This window comes from Coregonus lavaretus, assembly GCF_964263955.1.
Source record: "Coregonus lavaretus genome assembly, chromosome: 1".
Classification (NCBI taxonomy): domain Eukaryota; kingdom Metazoa; phylum Chordata; class Actinopteri; order Salmoniformes; family Salmonidae; genus Coregonus; species Coregonus lavaretus.
Window position 1 is genome coordinate 80,932,618 of NC_139988.1, and position 24,259 is coordinate 80,956,876.

The following is a 24,259-nucleotide window of genomic DNA, read 5'->3' on the forward strand; positions in this document are numbered from 1 at the left end:
TCCCTTCTCTCTGGACCTGAGGACCTCCCTGCCCCCACCTTTTATTACACTTCCTCCCTTCTCTCTGGACCTGAGGACCTCCCTGCCCCCACCTTTTATTACACTTCCTCCCTTCTCTCTGGACCTGAGGACCTCCCTGCCTCCACCTTTTATTACACTTCCTCCCTTCTCTCTGGACCTGAGGACCTCCCTGCCCCCACCTTTTATTACACTTCCTCCCTTCTCTCTGGACCTGAGGACCTCCCTGCCCCCACCTTTTATTACACTTCCTCCCTTCTCTCTGGACCTGACGACCTCCCTGCCCCCACCTTTTATTACACTTCCTCCCTTCTCTCTGGACCTGAGGACCTCCCTGCCCCCACCTTTTATTACACTTCCTCCCTTCTCTCTGGACCTGAGGACCTCCCTGCCCCCACCTTTTATTACACTTCCTCCCTTCTCTCTGGACCTGAGGACCTCCATGCCCCCACCTGCCCCCACCTGCCTCCACCTTTTATTACACTTCCTCCCTTCTCTCTGGACCTGAGGACCTCCCTGCCTCCACCTTTTATTACACTTCCTCCCTTCTCTCTGGACCTGAGGACCTCCCTGCCTCCACCTTTTATTACACTTCCTCCCTTCTCTCTGGACCTGAGGACCTCCCTGCCCCCACCTTTTATTACACTTCCTCCCTTCTCTCTGGACCTGAGGACCTCCCTGCCCCCACCTTTTATTACACTTCCTCCCTTCTCTCTGGACCTGAGGACCTCCCTGCCCCCACCTTTAATTACACTTCCTCCCTTCTCTCTGGACCTGAGGACCTCCCTGCCCCCACCTTTTATTACACTTCCTCCCTTCTCTCTGGACCTGAGGACCTCCCTGCCCCCACCTTTTATTACACTTCCTCCCTTCTCTCTGGACCTGAGGACCTCCCTGCCTCCACCTTTTATTACACTTCCTCCCTTCTCTCTGGACCTGAGGACCTCCCTGCCCCCACCTTTAATTACACTTCCTCCCTTCTCTCTGGACCTGAGGACCTCCCTGCCTCCACCTTTTCCTGGATCTTATACAGGTCTTCCCTTTCCCCCACAACTCTTGCCATTTGTTTTTGACCACTATTCTTATTAACCCCTTGGTTTTTGCTTTACTGATTTGACTATTCCATTTCAACACTAGGATATTTGAGCACCTGCTTGGCAAGAACACCCACCTCCTCATTCCCCTATACTCCCACATGAGCTGGTACCCAGAAGAACCTCACAAATACCCCCATCTGTCTCACCCTAAACAGGCACTGCAAAATCTCAGACAATACATCTTGTCTGCTCCGTGACACAAATGAATTTAAGATCATCAGTGCAGCACATAAGTCAGAGCAGATGACTACCGTGTCTGGCCTCACCTGCTCCACCCACTCTGCAGCCTATAGTATGGCCAACAACTCCATTGTGTATAAGGATAAATGATCAATTGCTCTTTTCATCACTGCCACCTTAAACTCAGGAACACTAAAAGCTGCACCTGTCCTCCCTGTTTTAGGGTCCTTAGATCCATCAGTAAATATATTCAAGACAGCATAGTACTGAGTTCTTAAATGTTCACTCACAATATCTACTGGATCCACTCCTACCTCACCTGCTCTTACCCTCTCATGCAACCCTAGGTCTATCATTGGCTGAGGGCGCAACCACGATGGGACGCTTTCTTCTTCTTTGTAGTATTGGAGCCAAATAGCGCAATGTCGCCACCTAAGTCGCCACCTAACGCACTAGAGGCAACAGTGCCGCTTTTTATTTTTACTGGACTTCCTGGGGGGTTCCACTAGATTCCATAATCAAAAAATTGGCTATATTGTAAATATTAATTTAAGGTTAGGGATAGGCATAAGGTTAGCAGTGTGGTCAGGGTTGCATTTAGAAATAGGCAGGGTTTTGCCATAATTATGACTTTGTGGCTATGGAAGCTAGTGATGACTCCAGCCAGAACGAATCTCTGGTAAACCCAAAGGTGGTTTAAGAGAAAGCAATTGCAAAACACAGGCAAACGATCAAGCAAATGAGGGTTCTGGCAGGTCTGTTATGGTGTGGGGTGCAATTTCCTGGCAAGGTTTAGGTCCACTCAACCCCTTAGAGGGAAAGGTAAACGGCAATAACACAGCCATTCTGAGTGACCACCTTCAACCCATGGTGAATCATTTCTATCCTGATGGGAGTGGTCTCTTCCAGGATGACAACGCGCTAGCCACAGTGCACAGGGGTTTGATGAGCATGAAAACTATGTAAACCATATGCCATGGCCGTCTGTCACCAGTTCTCAACCCCAATTGAACACTTATGGGAGATTCTGGAGCGGTGCCTGAGACAGCGTTTTCCACCACCATCAACAAAACACCAAATTATGGCATTTCTTGTGGAAGAATGATGTTGCATCCCTCCAATAGAGTTCCAGACACTTGTAGAATCAATGCCAAGGTGCATTTAAGCTGTGCTGGCGGCTCTTCGTGGCCCAACGCCTATTAAAACACTATGTTGGTGTTTCTTTTATTTTGGCAGTTACCTGTAATTCCTCCATAATCTCTGATGTTGTCTCCCTGCCTTTCTTTCTCGTGCGATTTGGGGACGGCAGGTGTGGTGATACTGATGGTTTGTCGGCACTGGTGGTTCGTTTACATAGCAGGTTAGGATAACTAATGTGGCAGGCTAGGAGAACTAACGTGGCAGGCTAGGAGAACTAACGTGGCAGGTTAGGATAACTAACGTGGCAGGTTAGGAGAACTAACGTGGCAGGTTAGGAGAACTAACGTGGCAGGCTAGGAGAACTAACGTGGCAGGTTAGGAGAACTAACGTGGCAGGCTAGGAGAACTAACGTGGCAGGCTAGGAGAACTAACGTGCAGGCTAGGAGAACTAACGTGGCAGGTTAGGAGAACTAACGTGGCAGGCTAGGAGAACTAACGTGGCAGGTTAGGAGAACTAACATGGCAGGCTAGGAGAACTAACGTGGCAGGCTAGGAGAACTAACGTGGCAGGTTAGGATAACTAACGTGGCAGGCTAGGAGAATGAGGTTAAGGTTAGGAAAAGGGTAAGGCATAGCTAAAATACTGCAGTTGTCAACAACTTATCCCCGGTGCGACAACTAGATGGAGCTGTAATGGTAGCCATAATAATAATAATAATAATAATATGCCATTTAGCAGACGCTTTTATCCAAAGCGACTTACAGTCATGTGTGCATAACATTTTAACGTATGGGTGGTCCCGGGGATCGAACCCACTACCCTGGCGTTACAAGCACCATGCTCTACCAGTTAAGCTACAGAAGCATGGCGCTCTACCAATTGAGCTACAGAGGTATCCGGTGTTAATGTCCAGTGATTCAGTTATTCCGGCAGAAAATCCAATGTTCTGGGTGAAAACCACTAACGGTGGCTAATAGCAAGTAGCTAGTTAGCTGGCTAGCTAGTTTCAACTGGAAATTCTAGATAAAAGGTAAGTCAATAATAGAATCCGTTACACATTGAGTGAGGCGGGTTGCAGGAAAGTATATTCAGTAGAAGGATGAAAAGTGTGATAGGGAAATATGTATGAAAAATACTAAAAAATACAAAAAACTGGCTATTTACACAGAAAAACAAGAGTACACGACCGCACTGCTACGCCATCTTGGTCAACAGATGCATATACAGTGAGGGAAAAAAGTATTTGATCCCCTGCTGATTTTGTACGTTTGCCCACTGACAAAGACATGATCAGTCTATAATTTTAATGGTATGTTTATTTGAACAGTGAGAGACAGAATAACAACAAAAAAATCCAGAAAAACGCATGTCAAAAATGTTATAAATTGATTTGCATTTTAATGAGGGAAATAAGTATTTGATCCCTCTGCAAAACATGACTTAGTACTTGGTGGCAAAACCCTTGTTGGCAATCACAGAGGTCAGACGTTTCTTGTAGTTGGCCACCAGGTTTGCACACATCTCAGGAGGGATTTTGTTCGACTCCTCTTTGCAGATCTTCTCCAAGTCATTAAGGTTTCGAGGCTGAAGTTTGGCAACTCAAACCTTCAGCTCCCTCCACAGATTTTCTATGGGATTAAGGTCTGGAGACTGGCTAGGCCACTCCAGGACCTTAATGTGCTGCTTCTTGAGCCACTCCTTTGTTGCCTTGGCCGTGTGTTTTGGGTCATTGTCATGCTGGAATACCCATCCACGACCCATTTTCAATGCCCTGGCTGAGGGAAGGAGGTTCTCACCCAAGATTTGACGGTACATGGCCCCGTCCATCGTCACTTTGATGCGGTGAAGTTGTCCTGTCCCCTTAGCAGAAAACACCCCCAAAGCATAATGTTTCCACCTCCATGTTTGACGGTGGGGGTGGTGTTCTTGGGTTCATAGGCAGCATTCCTCCTCCTCCAAACACGGCGAGTTGAGTTGATGCCAAAGAGCTCGATTTTGGTCTCATCTGACCACAACACTTTCACCCAGTTCTCCTCTGAATCATTCAGATGTTCATTGGCAAACTTCAGACGGCCCTGTATATGTGCTTTCTTGAGCAGGGGGACCTTGCGGGCGCTGCAGGATTTCAGTCCTTCACGGCGTAGTGTGTTACCAATTGTTTTCTTGGTGACTATGGTCCCAGCTGCCTTGAGATCATTGACAAGATCCTCCCGTGTAGTTCTGGGCTGATTCCTCACCGTTCACATGATCATTGCAACTCCACGAGGTGAGATCTTGCATTGAGCCCCAGGCCGAGGGAGATTGACAGTCTTTTGTGTTTCTTCCATTTGCGAATAATCGCACCAACTGTTGTCACCTTCTCACCAAGCTGCTTGGCAATGATGTTGTAGCCCATTCCAGCCTTGTGTAGGTCTACAATCTTGTCCCTGACATCCTTGGAGAGCTCTTTGGTCTTGGCCATGGTGGAGAGTTTGGAATCTGATTGATTGATTGCTTCTGTGGACAGGTGTCTTTTATACAGGTAACAAACTGAGATTAGGAGCACTCCCTTTAAGAGTGTGCTCCTAATCTCAGCTCATTACCTGTATAAAAGACACCTGGGAGCCAGAAATCTTTCTGATTGAGAGGGGGTCAAATACTTATTTCCCTCATTAAAATGCAAATCAATTTATAACATTTCTTACATGTGATTTTTTTGTTGTTATTCTGTCTCTCACTGTTCAAATAAACCTACCATTAAAATTATAGACTGATCATTTCCTTGTCAGTGGGCAAACGTACAAAATCAGCAGGGGATCAAATATTTTTTTCCCTCACTGTATACCCTGTCCTATCTCACATCAATAATGGTTTGTTTTAATCTAATTCCTCATAAATTAATTAATTAATATGCCATTTAGCAGACGCTTTTATCCAAAGCGACTTACAGTCATGCGTGCATACATTTTTGTGTATGGGTGGTCCCGGGGATCGAACCCACTACCTTGGCGTTACAAGCGCCGTGCTCTACCAGCTGAGCTACAGAGGACCACGCATAACTACTCCATAAGAAGATTACACACAATCTCTCAAAAGATGAAAACCACTCAAGTTTCTCTGAGTTTACAATGACAATCTTTAATTGATTACCCTTCAGACTTCATCTTCTGTAATTCTCACAATGATTATTCAAGCCCTAAACCGGCTCCTTTTGATCCCATATCAAATTATCCTAGTATCGTTACTAGATCAACAACATAGGAAATATCTGTTTCCCCTTATATTGTTCCTGTCACCGCTCGAAATGTCCTATTTTATTTATTTATATAATAAATTACTCCGCGTAAGGAAACTGTGATATTTTATCCCAGGCATCTATTAAAAAAATAGTTTGAGACGTTGTCTCCTACTTCTCCCTTAACATATACTGTAGGGGACTTCCATCAATCCTGGAAAGAAAAAAAACAACAGCAAAAAACTCCTACTCAGAACACATCAGATAATACCACGTTTCATTAAGTTCACTACACCTTCCAATATAAACCTATAATCCCTTTCTGGTAATGTAATCATCTCCACTTGTTGCATTGATGTTTTAAAATAACAACCTATTATTTAATAACTTCAGAACGTACAAACAATGTTTACTACTCCATCAGCCTAGTAGTAAAAACTACCTCCCATTGTTCAACATACCAGAAACAGATTATCGTTGTTAGAATTAATGAACTGTCTGCATAACTCACTGTTGTTTAAACAAACTATAGAATTTAATAATAATAATCAAAAATTGTCAAAGAACGTTCCATATTCAACTATCTGGATATGTGCTCCACCTTACCATCTTACTAAATCATGGCATTAGTAAATTCTATCCACAAACCACTACTCCCTAATAACATGTTTTCATTCACATAACTAGAAAGCATTATTTTAATAACAGTCTATTCAAACAATCCAATATTTCTCATCACCCAATTAACCTACTTTCCTTGTCAAACAATCCAATTCAACATTTCTCATCTCCCAATTAACCTACTTTTATTTTCAAACACAGAAAACCCTCTACAATCTCTATTATCCTCTACCGCTGTCTTTCCATCTAACGGTACTTTAGCAGATGACAAATTATTGTGAAATTATAGTCAAAACAAACAAAACATCTATTCACAGAGATGCAACTTTAATTACTATCCGCTATGGGTTGGTAAGACAATCTCTTTCGTATAATCTTATCAATTCAACCAGTGATTCAGGTCAACAGCATCAATATAACAGTTTTGCTTCCTTCCCTACATGGGCTTGAACCAGGTACCCTCTGCACACATTAAAAATAGTCACCCTCGAAGCACCGTTACCCGTCGCTCCACAAACTCTGCGGTCCTTGCAAAGTAAGGCAAACAACTACTTCCAGCTCGCAGAGCAAGTTACGTCACCACTCTAAACGCCACTAGTTCGCACCACTAACTAGCTAGCCCTTTCACACCGGTAACATTCACCCCCCTTTGACTTCGTCAGCAACCATTGATCCGTGTACACCAAACGTAACCCATAATGTCCCTTACTGCTCTCTCACGTTCAGTGAGCCCCATTCGCTAACACCCTCAGACAAAAACATGGAAACTCTTCCATTCTTAGACCAAATAAAACCCATTCTCAAACAGCGTTTCTGCATTCACCTCTATCGTAGGGTTTTAAAACTAACTTAACACCTTTCACAATCCTAAATTGCTGTAGTAGCTTCATGTTTGGTTCAGTTTATCTGTTACGATATTGTGTCAGTAATACTTCTGTATATTCCTCAGTCAATGTTATTTTTCATACTCTGCTTCCTTCCAACACTGCTTCATTATCACTGGTGTTTGTTTAACACTCTATTTATTCTCTTTGTCCCCTTGCTTCACTTCCCATTAAGATAAGACATTCACTTCTCTATGCGTCTTCACTACACCCTTATTTTCCCCTGTTATCAACTAAGATCATAGCCACAGCTCTTGTGAAACCACCAATCCGCCATTATTAGAATACAGCAGATCTAGGTAACTGTCCTTTCTAAGTAGGCTAAAAGCAATAATTGACATTTGCTGTAGTTGACAAGCATATATTGAATTTATATCCATAGTATCAATATCCAATTTATGGATTGACATTACGCCCCCATTCTCACTCGTTTAATCTAGTATCTGTCTAAGCAACACATACCAACAGTAGAATTACACTCTGAAACCCAGATTTGTTTACTCTATGCCATTGCCCCAATGCTATTGAAATGACACAGACATCCCACAAATAGCACAATTACAATGGTTTGTCGTCTTACCATCTGATACAAAATTAAGGTCTTGAGGATAGTCATTATCTGTCCATGCTGACCTATCACTAAGATATGGTTCCACATAGAAAACCCCTAATTTAATTAACATCCATTTGCACATTGTCTGATTTTCACTACTTTTACAAGAGACTTGTTCTAAATGCGGATTTGCCTGTAATAATTTCGTAATTTCCTTTCTCTGTCTGAGGTAAATGAAGCTCTGATGTACTCTTAATGGTGACTGTTTTTCCAGATACCGGTCTAATAAGCTGGCCATCCATTACTTCTATTAGTTCATGCAATATTAGTAATCAAATACTTGAATCAAATCCCCACCTTGATCTTTATTAAAATTTTGTTTGCCTATTTTGTCTTTGGTGCTATGATTCAACAGGTTCACTTGTATCTGCTCTGAGTCTTCCCCCCCCCCCCCCCCCCCCTGATGTGTGATACAACACATCAGAGGTCCATAACCTATTTCGTCTCGTTAAGGACTTGAACCTAAACAACTTTATAATGATTTTTCACATTAAAGGCCTCAAACCTCTCTGTCTATAATCTCGTCTTGTTAAGGACTTGAACCTCAACAACTTTATAATGATTTTTCACATTAAAGGCCTCAAACCTCTCTCTTTATAATGTTTTTACACATCAAGGGCCTCAAACCCAATCATTTATAATGCCTTTAAACATTAAGGGCCTTAAACCCAATCATTTATAATGCCTTTAAACATTAAGGGCCTTGAACCCAATCATATCCTTCGTTTTCCACTCATTTATCTGAACACACCCTATTTTGAATCACAGTACCATTTCATTTCTTCTAATTTGCTATTCTCCTTACACCCCTTTACATAATTCAATACCACTCATCCTTCCCCTTTAAAATATAGATTTTAAACGTTCGTTACAGCTCAGATTTTGACATAATCAAAGAAATGAAAGTCTGCTTACCTGTTAGTTCGGCTGTAAACTGCATCCTGTTCGTTCAGATGCCAATCTGTTATGATGAGTTTCTGGTATTGAGAAGTTCAGGATGCAAGATAGTATATTACACAGATGGAGATTTGATTCAGTCATTATTTAATGGTTACAATAATGGATTCAATGACAGGAGGTATGGACATAGCCTCCTGCCATCTGAATGACTTCCATACAAAATATCTCTGTTTATATAATGCTCTCCCAATCTACTTCTGTCCCACACAGTTGCTAACCATCATTGAATGTCACTCATCTACCACCATATCATCCACCTACTTGGTATCGTGTGGCACCCTAGCCAGGCCATTCCATCATGCACCCCTCCTAAGATTAGCAACAGTGGCCCCCAATCTATCTTGGCACACTGACCTTCTGACCTCCCCTCCGTGACCGACACAACACATGGCTTGTCCTTGTCCTCTGTCCCACATACAGCTTATGAGTTCTACATACATTAATGAATTATCACAAATCATCATAACAATAGCAAAGGGGGTGAATACATATGCCCGCACCACTTTTCCATGATTTATTCTTTAGAATTATTTGAAACAAGTAATTTTTTTCATTTCACTTCAGCAATTTGGGCTATTTTGTGTATGTCCATTACATGAAATCCAAATAAAAGTGCATTTAAATTACAGGTTGTAATGCAACAAAATAGGAAAAACGCCAAGGGGGATGAATACTTTTGCAAGGCACTGTACCTAGCAAGATGACGAAGGAACAATTTAATTAACTCTCCATACTCCATACTGCCAGTGCCAGCCCATAGCCAAATGTTTAGCTAGCTAATGTTAGCATATTCGCTAGCTTGCAGAACAATTAGCTAGCTAGCTAAGGACACTGCACTAACTCGGCAGCTAACACTGTTTCATGGAAACTAGCTAATCCATTGTGATTTAATTATAAAATCAATACTAGCTACAGTGGTTAGCTAGCTTGGCAGAAGTATTAAATGTTGTGTGCATTACGCCTGTGCACTTAGCTAGCTACCATCCCGTAGCTTCATTGCATATGAAGTGTGACTGGCTCATCCATGGATGTACAGAGAAAATGTTTGTGCTCAAAGTCAAGTTGTTGGTGACTGATGAGCATTGCGATTCTACAAGTAGAATTGGTAGGTTCGTCGCTATCCGGATCCGGCACGCAGCAGGTACTGCTTTTGTTCTAGCAAGAGAAGGAACGGCCTACCACTGTGATAAGTACATCTCAGCAGTCTATCGGCAGTGAGATTCTCGGTGTGTTTCATGCTTTAGAGGAAGGAGTGTGAATGTGTGTGCGTGTTTCTGTGTTTTGTTTGTGTATGTGTATGTGAGTGTGCATGTGCTTGCACGTGTGTCTGTTATCGCAAACACAGGTCCATTTCCTCCAGGCTTGTTGGCACAGCACTAAGCTAACATGGCAGCTAGCCTCATGACTGTCTGCGTCACACAAGGTGAGGAGAATTAGTAAGAAAACTCCACACCTGCAGAAATGAGTAGGGCCAGGAGTTTCTTCTCGCCGCATAAAAAAGGAGATGTTTTATTGTCACATACACCAGATATGTGCAGTGAAATGTGTTGTTTTACAGGGTCCGCCATAGTAGTAGGGTTAAGTCGACATCAACAGATTTTTCACCTTGTGTATTCTGTTACTGGCCCAACGCTCTAACCGTTAGGCTACCTGCTGCGCTGATTAAGAAAAACTCATTGCACTACATTTTTATGACATGGGACAGGTATAGATTTAAGTCTCTCCTCTCTCTGTTTCTTTTTCTCTCCCAGCTCAAACATTAAGTGCTAATATAATCAGCCCTGTCTGGCCAGTGGTAATTAAAGTGTTCATTATTTAATTATGTTTGGCTAATGCCTGCTTGAATGCAATCTAGGTGATTTATGTAAATGACTGCACCCTATTATAGAGTTTTACAGTGTTGTAGATATAATTAGTGTCAGGACATTAGTTTTAGGTTCACCTCACAGCATGGGGGTAGCTTCCATGGAAACCCTAGAATTGTAAAAAGCACCTTAGACCACGGCAGTTTAACTACACCCTCATGTGTACACTCAATATGGCCGGCCGTCCATACATCACAGATCCATTTGAATAAGGATGTCACGCATGTGCGTGTGTAATGATCAATACACAGGCATCTATAAACACAACAGGTGCTCTCATACACACCTGAGGAATGCAGAGGCATCCGACTGACGGAAGCGTTTCTCATCGTCAGGATACATGTGCATTGTGCGATGCTGCCAGGGACAGAATTCTCACTGAGTCTGAGAAAAATGACGGCGACGCAGTCTCCATCACTAATACTACTGACAGCATGGAGAGAGAGAAAGAGAGCAAGAGAATACGAGTGAGAGAGTAAGTTATGAGAGAGAATGGCAGAGAAAGAGAGAGGGGAGAGAATGGTAGAAAACGACAGGGAGAAAGAGAGACAGAGAGAGAGCAGAGATCAAGGAGAGAGAATGCATGAGGAAAGAGAAGAGTCTTGGTTCAGGTTTAGTAATCAGAGCTTCTTCCTCCACACAAGGAAGGAAATAAATCTTCCACTTTTTAGAAGTTGTTCTTTCATTTCTCTCTCTCTGAACTCCTCCCTCTAGACTCTTTCCAGGGATTTCTTTCAGAGTTCTCTCTGCTCAGCCACAGCCACATAAAATAGCTTTTTAAACAGGAGCATAAAAGATAGTAAGGACAGCAAGACCGAGACAACTGTTAAGTTGCGTCAATTCAAATCTGGTATTAGGAACAAAAGAGGTCAATACACGTCTTCTAAAATAGACTAGTATTTTAATTAATGCAAACACTTCAATGGTAAATATGATGTTCGTATATACGGGTCCACTGAAATACCACGCAGGGCACTCAGAGAACTAAGCCATTGTTATGAGTTCTTCTTAAAATACTCTGACAGAGATAGTTCCCGCTCCCTGCTGGGCCTATCAGGGTAGAGGTTGGGCGTGGTTTAGACTTGCCCAACCTATCGCTGGCGCTCAGGCTGGTCCCAGCCTCTTGGCGCTCCACTGTTGCACACTGTTGCCAGGCATCTAGTTGTTTTGCAACTTATCCAGAAAGTCAGCACTTTTGCAGTACACGTCCTTGGACGGTTCACAGACAACAAAGAGCAGTGTAGTCTAGTATTTTGAGACACAAGTTCTTATCTCATCCTACCCCCTAACGTTCCTCACATGAATCACAGCTTGTTATGTAAAACAATTTATATCAGTACAGTACAAACCTTCTATGTTTAATCACCAATGCATTCCTTCTAAGCTATTCATCACATCCAGCTATGAGAAAACAAATCCCCACACAACGATCAAGACAACAACACCTCAACACGTAGCAGCACCTTGCACGATACAACACCGTGTTAGCAGAAAGTCACAACCGTGTCTTAACGTTTCCAATCTTTTTGATTCAGCTTATCCTTATAGAAGAAACTACAGCGTTTTTTTTTACAGTTTGGACTTTCATTCAGCCAGTTCTTCTTAGTCGACCAGGCTGCCGTTACTCCTCAAATCAAATCAAACTTTCTTTATAGAGCACATTTCTTACAGGGGATGCATTTCAAGTGCTTAAAAAATAAAATAACAAAAGGTGAGAAAGATAAAAACACTATTTCCTAAAATTAGACAAATTAAAATGGTAAGACAATAACACAACAACAGTGGACCCGAGAGTCTAATGGATTAAAATGAATCAAAATAATTAAGATATATCGAGTGGGATCAAGTAAATAAAATAGATAGTATGACTAAAAGCATCCTAAGTAAAAGCACGGCTAAAAAGGTGTGTCTACGGCAGGCTGTTCCAAAGGCCAGAACCGTAGTGGCTGAAGGCAGCCTCACCAAGCATTTGGGTTCTGACCTGTGCAACAACTAAAAGGCCTGTGCCAGAGGATCTAAGGGACCGAGCACATATCTTACAAGCATGTCAGACATGTATTTGGGTGCAAGATCACATAGTTCTTTAAAAATCAATAAAGCTATTTTAAAATCCATTCTAAAACTACCAGGCAACCATTGCAGGGACTTTGAAATAGGTGTTATGTGTGCTCACCTTCTGGTCTTAGTAAGCGCACGTGCTGCTGCATTTAGAATACATTTGGAAGACCAGACAGGAGAGCATTGCAATAATCAAGCCTGCTAGTGATAAAACCATGCATTAGTCTCTCAGTGTGGGCCTGACAGAAAAACGGACGCACTTTGGCAATATTTCTGAAGTGCTAAAAAGCTGATTTTGTCACATAACGGGCCTCAAAATGTAGGTTAGTCTAAAACCACACTTATGTTTTTAGCCTGGTGGGTGGCATCTAGTGCCAGAGAATGTAAAAGTGATGTCAGTTTCTCTCTATGGGCCTTAGCACCAATAACCAGAACTTCAGTTCTGTCTTGGTTCAGCTGTAGAAAGTTTTGTGCCATCCATATTTTTATATCAGTGACACATTCAACAGTGTAATTGAAGGCAGAAGGACTCCACAGTCTCTCAGGACTCATGTTCTTGCTGTTAGACTGGTCTGACATAACCTCATCATAGTGTACTGAAGGTCTATATTCCTCATCCACTTTATTATATGTGCCCTTACCTGTCGCTCATCCCTTTCATCTTTCTCCCCTCCTTCACACTCCTCTTCTCCTCACTCATGGTTCAGAAAACACACGTTTTAATTGGTGGTGGCAACCCTGTTGTTGTTGGATCCAGTATGTCATTGGCCAGCTCAGACTTCCTCTCTAAACCTCGCCTCTCCCTACTTCTCCACTCTTCCGTCAAGGTCCTAAATGGATGGGATCCCTGAAGAATCCAGTCAGCTTTCTTTTCACCGATCCACTCACTGAACTTCCATGTTGTCATTTGCACAAACAAAACAAAACAAGTTTGTCGTATTTCTCTGTCTCACATTGTTTCTAATTGATTTACAGTTAACCGTCAAACTGCAAATTGACAGCCTGGATTCACACCTAGCATCAGATCATCGTGCTGTGAAACAGCTGCTCCATACAGTCTCCCATTAGCTGTAATACAGTCATATCCCCATAGAGACAGTTTAACAGCAGAGCAGTAACATTAACACCAGGCTACTGAGGTGTGACTGTCTGTCTATCTGACTGTCTACTACAGGACACTGTAACCTGCCCCATATAGGGCTAACCGAATGATCAAGACACAACGTGATAGCCTTGACTGTGACCCTTAATGCCACTGTAACTCACTCTGTGTGTGTGTGTGTGTGTGTGTGTGTGTGTGTGTGTGTGTGTGTGTGTGTGTGTGTGTGTGTGTGTGTGTGTGTGTGTGTGTGTGTGTGTGTGTGTGTGAATGTGCACCTGCATGCATATATGTGTACATGCGCCTGCATGCTTGTGTGTGTGTGTGCCCGCATACCAACATGTGTTTGTCATAGCAGTGTTGGCCAAAACTGCTTAGCCATGGCTGAGGTGATGAAACATTGTGTAACAGCCAGGCAGCAGTGTGTGAGCCGTACGGACCCTGCCAGGACAGTTATACTGGTGATAGCAGTGATCAAAGTCAACCTAGTGGGGACACACTTACACACCCTGAGCATGTAAATAAAGTGGAAAACTCAATATCCTTCCAATAATCTTTCACTTCATAACATGTTGTCTCCAAGCAAGAATCTTCATACTGTTATATAAACATGTCCTGTCCTTTGTCTTTCAGAACAAAGTGTTGATCATTGATGCGCTGAAGGTCAAGCTGCAGGTAAGACAAATAGCTTTTTTTAACTTTATCGCAATTTCATTTCATTATTGAATAGTGTGTGTTTGTTCAGCTGTCTTGCTGTCTGTTTGTATCTGTGTGTGTGTGTGTGTGTGTGTGTGTTTGTGTGTGCCAAATCACTGTCAGTGTCAGCAGATGCCAATATTCTGCTGTTCCAGCATTGTCCTCTCTGTGAAAATACTCTGCATATGTCTCCATCCCCCGACAGACAGAGGTAGGATGACGTCAGCTTAAACAAGGCTTTAATGAAGTCCATCGTTTATCTCTAACAGTCGATTAGCCCCGCTGGGTTCCAGACTGAAGACATTGTCCCAAATCGCACCCTATTCCCTATTTAGTGTGTTACTTTTGACCAAGGCCCATAGGGTTCTGGTCAAAAGTAGTGCACTATAAAGGAAATGGGGCGCCATTTGAGACGTAGCCTGAAGACTCTCTGTAGATATTACACTGTCCATTAGGTTTATTCTGTTCTGTTTGTCAGACAGACACACACAGTATTGTGTAATCTGTAATCATGCAGATGTAGGATTTTAATAAGAGCCAGTTTGCTACAGCAGGAATAGAATCCTGCAGCAACAGGAAATGTGATTTATTAAGAGACATGTTTTTTAGGGGTTGATACATTTTTCGTAAGGGAAAATCAAGTCTAAAATTTCAAAGTGGAAATTACAAACTTCAAAAGCCTTTTTAAACCTCAAATACACTACATGTTTTAAATGTCCTGCATTGCAGAAGATAGGAGCTGTTTGTGTCCATTGCTTAGTTCAAAGACACCAATCACACTTCTGGTGTCAACCTGATTTCACATAAAAGAAGCTGAAGTTCTTTGAAAGTAGGAAAGGTAATCATGATAGACTGAACATGACTGCAATTGTTCCACACTTTGTGATGTGTTGGCCATCTTCCATGTAACAGGTTATTGTCTACATGAATATAACTGACAGAACCTTTGGCATAGCTGTCAGATGAAAGGAATGGATATCAATCTGTGTGTGTCTGTGTGTGCATGCATGTGTTCACTTGTGTGTGTATATACTTGCATGTTTGCATGTCTGTGTGTGTCTGTGTGTCCACGCCTTTGTATCTATGTGTCTGTCTGTCTCATCTCCCTTGCCTTCCCTTCTCTCTACATTTAGTATTCATACCCTCACCCCGTCTCTCATTAAATTTGACATTTTAGTCAGTTAACAGACGCTTTTATCCAGAGCGACTTACAGTTAGTGCATTCCAGAGGTGTGGACTCGAGTCATGTGACTTGGACTCGAGTCAGACTCGAGTCATGAATTTGATGACTTCAGACTCGACTCGACAAAATGTACAAAGACTTGCAACTCGACTTGGACTTTAACATCAATGACTCGTGACTTCACTTGGACTTGCGCCTTATGACTCGAGAAGACTTGCTACTTCCCATGAAAACTGGGGAAAATTTTTTTCACACGGCCGCGCCGCTCTCCGTTTATCTGCATCTGTGAAAAAAATGTGCACCATCCACCTGTATGCATACAGAGAGCGCGCGCTGCCTGCACGTTATCCAATCACTGTAGTCCCACGTTGTTTTGATTCGACAGCATCTAAGCAGGCACATTGCAAGACAACCAATGAAGCACATCAAGCAACAACGCGCCAGTTGTCAAAATGATACCGAAGATAGTTTGGTTTGGCTATAAAAATTACGAGGTAGTCGACAAAAAACGAGTTGCAATCTGCAAAACATGCGGATCGAAGATTACAGACGGAGCTGCCACAACGTCCAACTTTGTTCGACACCTGAAGTTGCACAAAGAAAGGTAAGTTTTGAACGAATGCTACGCACCTTATCGGATGTACCGTAACTTACTAGCTAGCTGCTGCATATTTACTGTATCAACGAGACAAACGCACGTCTCCCTTGCTGGTTCATGCTTACAAAAATATGGATTTTTGAACTGCTATTATATGGACATTCTAAAACGCTTTCGTGAAAAACGCTTAACGTTCTTTAATGTACTAAGACAGTGTTATTAAAAGACCAAACTCTGTAAATATCATATTAATAAAGTATACTATGTACAAAACATCAGATGAGCCCAGAATATGAACGCAAACACGTTTAATAACACGTTGCGTTTTCCTCCCATAGAAAACTATTATAAGAAAAGGCTTAACGTGTCTTAATATACTGAGACAGTAATATTAAAAGACCAAACTATAAATATCATATTAATAAAGTATACTAAATGTACAAAACATCAGATGAGGCCAGAATATGAACGCAAACACGTTTAACAACACGTTAAGTGTTTTCCTCCCATAGAAAACCATTATAAGAAAAGGCTTAACATGTCTTATGTAGGCTACTATGTATTCTGGGCTCATCTGATGTTTTGTACATAGTATGCTTTATTAATATGATATTTGCAGAGTTTGGTCTTATAATATTACTGTCTTAGTATATTAAGCATTAAGCAACGTTAAGCGTTTTTCACGTTAAGCGTTTTAGAATTCAGTTTCAGAGTTGCTGGTGTGCTGCCTCATTGAGGTCGTTTATGTAATTTTGGTTAATCACAACTAAGCTGAACTGTCGCTGAAGACAAAATATCACAATTAAACAATGAATGCACCCCCTTTCACAACTCGGATGTAGTTGGTGCATCCCTAAACCCATCCAAGTACAACAGGAAACATAGTAAGACGTATACATTGTAAAGAGGAAAATAATAACACAGTCACAGTAGATCCACCATTAGCCTTCCCTTTTCATATCATGCCCAAACAGCAGACAGCGCATGGACAGAGTGCTACCGTAGTCTACAGTAGGTCTGTGAGGCAGCGCACCACTGGGATATATACAGTATATAATAAAATAATAACGATTATAGTAGTAATGTTCAGAGATGCAATAGATTATTATAGTGCAGTTCTTAACTAATGGGAATATTGTTTAGCTTATTTTTGGTTTAATTTGGTTTACTTTAGTTATTTAATTTATTCAATTATTTTGTTTTTCTATACTTTTCATGCCAACTTGCCATGGCCCCCCTAGAACCCCCTCGCGGCACCCAAGGGTCCCCGTCCCCACTTTGAAAACCACTGCTATAAAGCATATGACTTCAGTTTCTTGAGGGAAAGGGCTTTCTTATGAATTTTGAAGCAGTGAAAATATTCTTAATATTGCATACACTGACACTGAAATGTATTATCGTAAACCGTAGTGTACAATAGGCAATGAATATTAACACAACAACATTGATATGAGTAAAGAGTAGTTTCAAATACAACATGTGTGGCTGTAAAGGATTTTCTGACATCTGTTTCATATTCTTCTCTGTTACAGGTATGAAGAATACCAGATGAACAAAATCATCGTAGATGAACCACAACAGCCTTCAATCTCACAATTCCTTGACACTCGTGTAGGGCGTTACAGCCTGACCCACCCACAGCAGAAGGCCATCTCCAATGCGATACTGTCTGACTTGATTATTGATTGCAATTTCCCTCTGTCTATTGTGGAAAATAAGAGCTTTCGTCACTTTCTGGCTGTGCTGGACAGCAAGTATACCCCAGTATGTCGCCGAACGCTGACCACAAAAACAGAGAGCCTTGCTGAGGAGAGACGGTCAAAGTTAAAAACTCAATTGAGCAACACTGACCATGTTTCAGTCACTGTGGACATTTGGTCTGATCGAAAGATGAGGGGATTCCTTGGTGTCACTGTGCACTGGATGGAGCGAGATGCAGAGAGGGTACAGCTAAAGACTAATCTCTTGGCCTGCAACCGCTTCAAAGGCTCTCACACAGCAGAGCGAATCTGTGACCAATTTGAGGCAATATGTGATGAATACAACATCAAAGCTAAATTGGACTATATAATTAGTGACAATGCTGCTAACATGCGCAAGGCATTTACAGTCTGCTTCCCCAGCGAACAGGAGGAAGATGAAGATGCTGGAGATAATCTTGATGATCCTGAGCTATGGCATGACTTAACCCAAGAAGACCAGCAAACCGTCGATGCTGCTATGGCAAAGAAACAGCGCCTGCAGTGTTTTGCACACACATTGCAGCTGGTTGTGGGAGACGGTTTGAAAGAAACAAAAGCGGCATGTCCTTCTCTCTCCAAGTTATCAAAACTTAGCTCCCTGCTCCACACAAGCACAACGTTTAAAGACATCTTCGATGGTGAATTTGGGGAGCACAGAGGCATCCCTGCTGCAGTGAGCACGAGGTGGAATTCCACACTGCGGCAGGTAAAAGCAGTCCTTCATTGTGATCAGCAAAAGCTCTGCGCAGTTCTTGAGAAGGCCGGGCATAAAGAACTGTCATTCACACCACGAGAGTGGAATCTGCTGAAGGAGTTGGTGGACATCTTAAAACCGTTCGGAGAAGCAACTGATTTGACACAGGGGGAGAAAGTCATTACAATCAGTGCAGTTGTTCCATCCATCTTGTCCCTCAATCACCATCTTGAGAAGCTGAAGCCTCAAGTTCGTTTCCTGAGTGGCCTGGTCAGAGGTCTGCAGGCATCCCTGAAAAAAAGATTTCTTGGGATCTTCATTAATGTAAAAATGGCCCAGTCTCAAGAAGGGATCACTGCCCCCTTTTCAGACACAGTCTACCTGAAAGCAGCTGCCTTGGATCCAGCCTTTTGTCTGCTGTGGATTGAGCCCCATGTGCTGGTCAACCGTGACATCAAGGCAGAGGTGGCACAACGAGTTAAAGGTAAATATTATTGACTTGCAATGCAACTTAAATGCAACGTACAATAATTTGATCTTAATCTGATATAGGATCTAATGTGATATTAATCTGACTTTAACAATAATAAAAAATTTCAGTCTTGAACAGTATCATCAACATCAGAAATAAGGGCTCTTTTGTTTCTGCTGTTGTGACACGTTTTTATTTTTATTTTTAGAATTGATCCTGCAAGATGCTGCAGAGACAGAGCAGCCTGTGCCGGTGCCTGCTGAAGAAGAACTAGAGGACATGGAAGGAGAAGGGCTGTTTGCTGCATACCATAAGAGGCAGAAAAGGGATGTTGGGACCCCACCAGCAGTACAGCTAAGTCACTACATTGACATGGCAGAAGGACAGAATGCCCTTTTGTTCTGGGCACTGAACAGTAAGACTCTTCCTTCACTCTTTCAAGTAGCCATCCGAGTCTTGGCAGTGCCTGCTTCTAGTGCTCCAGTGGAGCGAGTTTTCAGCCATGGTGGCATCATTCTGCGTCCCCATCGTGCACAAATGACTGACAGACTTTTGGCCAATTTGATCTTTTGCAAATGCAATGCAGTATAGGGGCCTCCCTCCACCTGTCCACAGCACGCATGCGCGCACACACACTCACTCTCTGCTCATCACCTGTCCACACAGCTCTCTCTCTCCTGTGGTAGGAGTTTCACATGGAGTAAGATCTGTTCATTTGCAGTGCAGGTTCCCACACTGTTTTTACTTCCAGAGCTTTGGTGTTTGTCCTTCCCCGTAAACCATTTTCTCTCTCTCTCTCTCTCTCTCTCTCTCTCTCTCTCTCTCTCTCTCTCTCTCTCTCTCTCTCTCTCTCTGCATTGTTCTAGTGCAATATGCTGTTCAAATACAAGCATTTTTTTTGTGAAAATTAAATGTTATGTTTTTTGCTGTATTTGATTAATGTTATTGTATAAAAAGGTTTAAATAAATACAAATCTTACAGACATACATGATTTGTATACATTTTATTTCTGTGGTAAGAGGACTTGAAATGACTCGAAACTAAAATGGTAGGACTTTGGACTCGACTTGAGACTTGATGGCTTTGACTTTTGACTCGACTTGGGACTTGCCTCATCTTTGACTCGACTTGACTCGGGACTCGAGGGCAAAGACTTGAGACTTACTTGTGACTTGCATAACAATGACTTTGTCCCACCTCTGGTGCATTCACCTTAAGATAGCTAGGTGGGACAACCACATAAGTACATTTATCCTCAATAAAGTAGCTATCAGTAAAGTCAGTGATAGTTGGGGGGGGGGAGTCAAGTGTGAGTGTAAGTTCATGAAAGGCAAGTAAAAAAAAAAAAATAATGTGCCTTTTCAAGAGAAACTTTAATAACGATGGTTTTGAGAAACAGCTCGGAGACATAACGATGCTCTTGCAAAGGTTTTAACGATGAACGTAGCCTTAAGATGCTTTTGGGAAACCAAGCCCAGATAGATAGATGGATGATAGAGTGTGAGAGTACAGAGTCAATGTGTGGGGGTACAGGTTAGTCGAGGTAATTGAGGTAATATGTACATGTAGGTAGGGGTAAAGTGACTATGCATAGATAATAAACAGCAAGGAGCAGAAGCGTAAAAAGGGGGGGGGGGGGGGGGGGGGTCAATGCAAATAGTCTTATGGCTTGGGGTTATAAGCTGTTAAGGAGCCTTTTGGACCTAGACTCGGCGCTCCGGTACCACTTGCCGTGTGGTAGCAGAGAGAACAGTCTATGACTAGGGTGTCTGGAATCATTTTTAGGGCCTTCCTCTGGCACCGCCTGGTACAAAGGTCCTAGATGGCAGGAAGCTTGGCCCCAGTGAGGTACTGGGCCGTACGCACTACCCTCTGTAGTGCCTTGTGGTCGGATGCCGAGCAGTTGCCATATCAGGCGTTGATGCAACCAGTCAGGATACTCTCGATGGTGCAGCTGTAGAACTTTTTGAGGATCTGGGGACCCATACCAAATCTTTTCAGTCTCCTGAGGGGGAATAGGCATTGTTGTGCCCTCTTCACGACTGTCTTGGTGTGTTTGGACCATGATAGTTTGTTGGTAATGTGGACACCAAGGAAGTTGAAGCTCTCAACCTGCTCCACTACAGCCCTGTCGATGTGAATGGGGGCATGCTCTGCCCTCTTTTTCCTGTAGTCCACGATCATCTCCTTTGTCTTGATCACGTTGAGGGAGAGATTGTTATCCTGGCACCACAAGGCCAGGTCTCTGACCTCCTCACTATAGGCTGTCTCATTGCTGTCGGTGATCAGACCTACCACTGTTGTGTCGTTGGCAAACATAATGATGTTGTTGGAGTCGTGCCTGGCCATGCAGTCTTGGGTGAACAGGGAGTACAGGAGGGGACTGGGCACGCACCCCTGAGGGGCCCCCGTGTTGAGAATCAGCGTGGCAGATGTGTTGTTACCTACCCTTACCACCTGGGGCGGCTCGTCAGGAAGTCCAGGATCCAGTTGCAGAGGGAGGTGTTTAGTCCCAGGGTCCTTAGCTTAGTGATGAGCTTTGAGGGCACTATGGTGTTGAACGCTGAGCTGTAGTCAATGAATAGCATTCTCACGTAGGTTGGCAGCTCGTGTCTGTTCTTCCCTTTGTAGTGTGTAATAGTTTGCAAGCCCTGCCACATCCGACGAGTGTCGGAGCCGGTGTAGTATGATTCAATCTTAGTCCTGTATTGACGCTTTGCCTGTTTGATGGTTCGTCGGAGGGCATAGCGGGATTTCTTATAAGCGTCCGGGTTAGTGTCCCGCTCCTTAAAAGCGGCATCTCTACCCTTTAGCTCGGTGCAGATGTTGCCTGTAATCCATGGCTTCTGGTTGGGGTATATACAGTCAGGTCCATAAGTATTTGGACAGTGACACAATTTGCATAATTTTGGCTATGTACGCCACCATAATGGTTTTGAATGGAAACAAATAAGATGTGCTAGAAGTGTAGACTTTCAACTTTAATTTAAGTGTTGTGTAAAAATTATTGTAAGAACCGTGTAGGAATTACAACTATTTTTATACATAGCACCCCAATTTTAGGTGTTCAAAATGAATTAGACAAACTAACATAATCATACATTTAATTGTGAGTTTTAATACTTGGTTGCAAATCCTTTGCAGTCAATGACTGTCTGAAGTCTGGAACCCATAGACATCACCAGATGCTGGGTTTCTTCCCTGGTGGTGCTCTGCCTTTACTGCAGCTGTCTTCAGTTCCTGCTTGTTCTTGGGGCGTTTTGCCTTTAGTTTTGCCTTCAGCAAGTGAAATGCATGCTCAATTGGATTCAGGTCAGGTGATTGACTTTGCCATTGCAGAACATTCCACTTTTTTGCCTTTAAAAAGTATTGGGTTGCTTTCGCAGTATGCTTCTGGTCATTGTCCATCTGCACTGTGAAGCGCCGTCCAATTAGTTTTGAAGCATTTGGCTGAATCTGAGCAGATAATATAGCCGTAAACACTTCAGAATTCATCCTGCTGCTTTTGTCAGCAGTCACATCATCAATAAATACAAGGGAACCAGTTCCATTGGCAGCCATACATGCCCACGCTATAACACTACCTCCACCATGCTTCACAGATGAGGTGGTGTGCTTCAGATCAGGAGCAGTTCCTTCCCTTCTCCAAACTCTTCTCTTCCCATCATTCTGGTACAAGTTGATCTTTGTCTCATCTGTCCATAGGATGTTGTTCCAGAACTGTACAGGCTTTTTTAGATGTTTTTTGGCAAACTCTAATCTGGTCTTCCTGTTTTTGAGGCTTACCAATGGTTTACATCTTGTGGCAAACCCTCTGTATTTACTCTGGTGAAGTCTTCTTTTCATTGTTGACTTTGACACAGATACGCCTACCTCCTGGAGGGTGTTCTTGATCTGGCCAACTGTTGTGAAGGGGTTTTTCTTCACCAGGGAAATAATTATTCTTTCACCCACCACAGTTGTTTTCCGTGGTCTTCCGGGCCTTTTGGTGTTCCTGAGCTCACCCGTGCATTCTTTCTTTTTAAGAATGTACCAAATAGTGGATTTGGCCACACCTAATGTTTTTGCTATCTCTCTGATGGGTTTGTTTTGATTTTTCTGCCAAATGATGGCTTGCGTCACTGGCAGTGACAGCTCTTTGGACTTCATTTTGAGGATTAACAGCAACAGTATCCAAATGCAAATGCCACACTTGAAATCAACTCTAGACCTTTAATCTGCTTACTTGTAAATTAACTAATTAGGGAATAACACACAGCTGGCCATGGAACAGCTGAGCAGCCAATTGTCCAATTACTTTTGGTCCCTTAAAAAGGGGAGGACCACATATAAAAAGTGCTGTAATTCCTACACCGTTCACCCGATTTGGATGTAAATACCCTCAAATTAAAGCTGAAATTCTGCACTTTCAGCTCATATTCATTATTTAATTTCAACTCCAATATGCTGTGGTAGACAGCTAAAATAATAATAACTTGGTTAATGTCCAAATATTTATGGTATGGTCACTGTGGGGATGACGTCATTGATGCACTTATTGATGAAGCCGGTGACTGATGTGGTATACTCCTCAATGTCATCGGATGAATCCCGGAATATATTCCAGTCTATGCTAGCAAAACAGTCCTGTAGCTTGGGGCCTGGGCCAGAGAGGAGGGTATAAAAGACACCTGTCCACAGAAGCAATCAATCAATCAGATTCCAAACTCTCCACCATGGACAAGACCAAAGAGCTCTCCAAGGACGTCGGGACAAGATTGTAGACCTACACAAGGCTGGAATGGGCTACAAGACCATCGCCAAGCAGCTTGGTGAGAAGGTGACAACAGTTGGTGTGATTATTCGCAAATGGAAGAAACACAAAAGACTGTCAATCTCCCTCGGCCTGGGGCTCCATGCAAGATCTCATCTCGTGGAGTTGCAATGATCATGAGAACAGTGAGGAATCAGCCCAGAACTACACGGGAGGATCTTGTCAATGATCTCAAGGCAGCTGGGACCATAGTCACCAAGAAAACAATTGGTAACACACTACGCCGTGAAGGACTGAAATCCTGCAGCACCCGCAAGGCCCCCTTGCTCAAGAAAGCACATATACAGGCCCGTCTGAAGTTTGCCAATG

General features: G+C 42.8%; 1 protein-coding gene across 1 annotated transcript in view; it reads left to right on the plus strand.

Annotated features, from left to right (window-relative positions):
- Positions 1-24,259, plus strand: part of LOC311137204 (ras-related protein Rab-26-like) — a 156,408-nt gene that overhangs the window by 43,877 nt on the left and 88,272 nt on the right. The window contains exon 3 of the mRNA XM_084171564.1: positions 14,385-14,426. Coding sequence (XP_084027690.1) covers positions 14,385-14,426 — 42 coding nt within the window. The remainder of the gene's footprint in view (positions 1-14,384; positions 14,427-24,259) is intronic.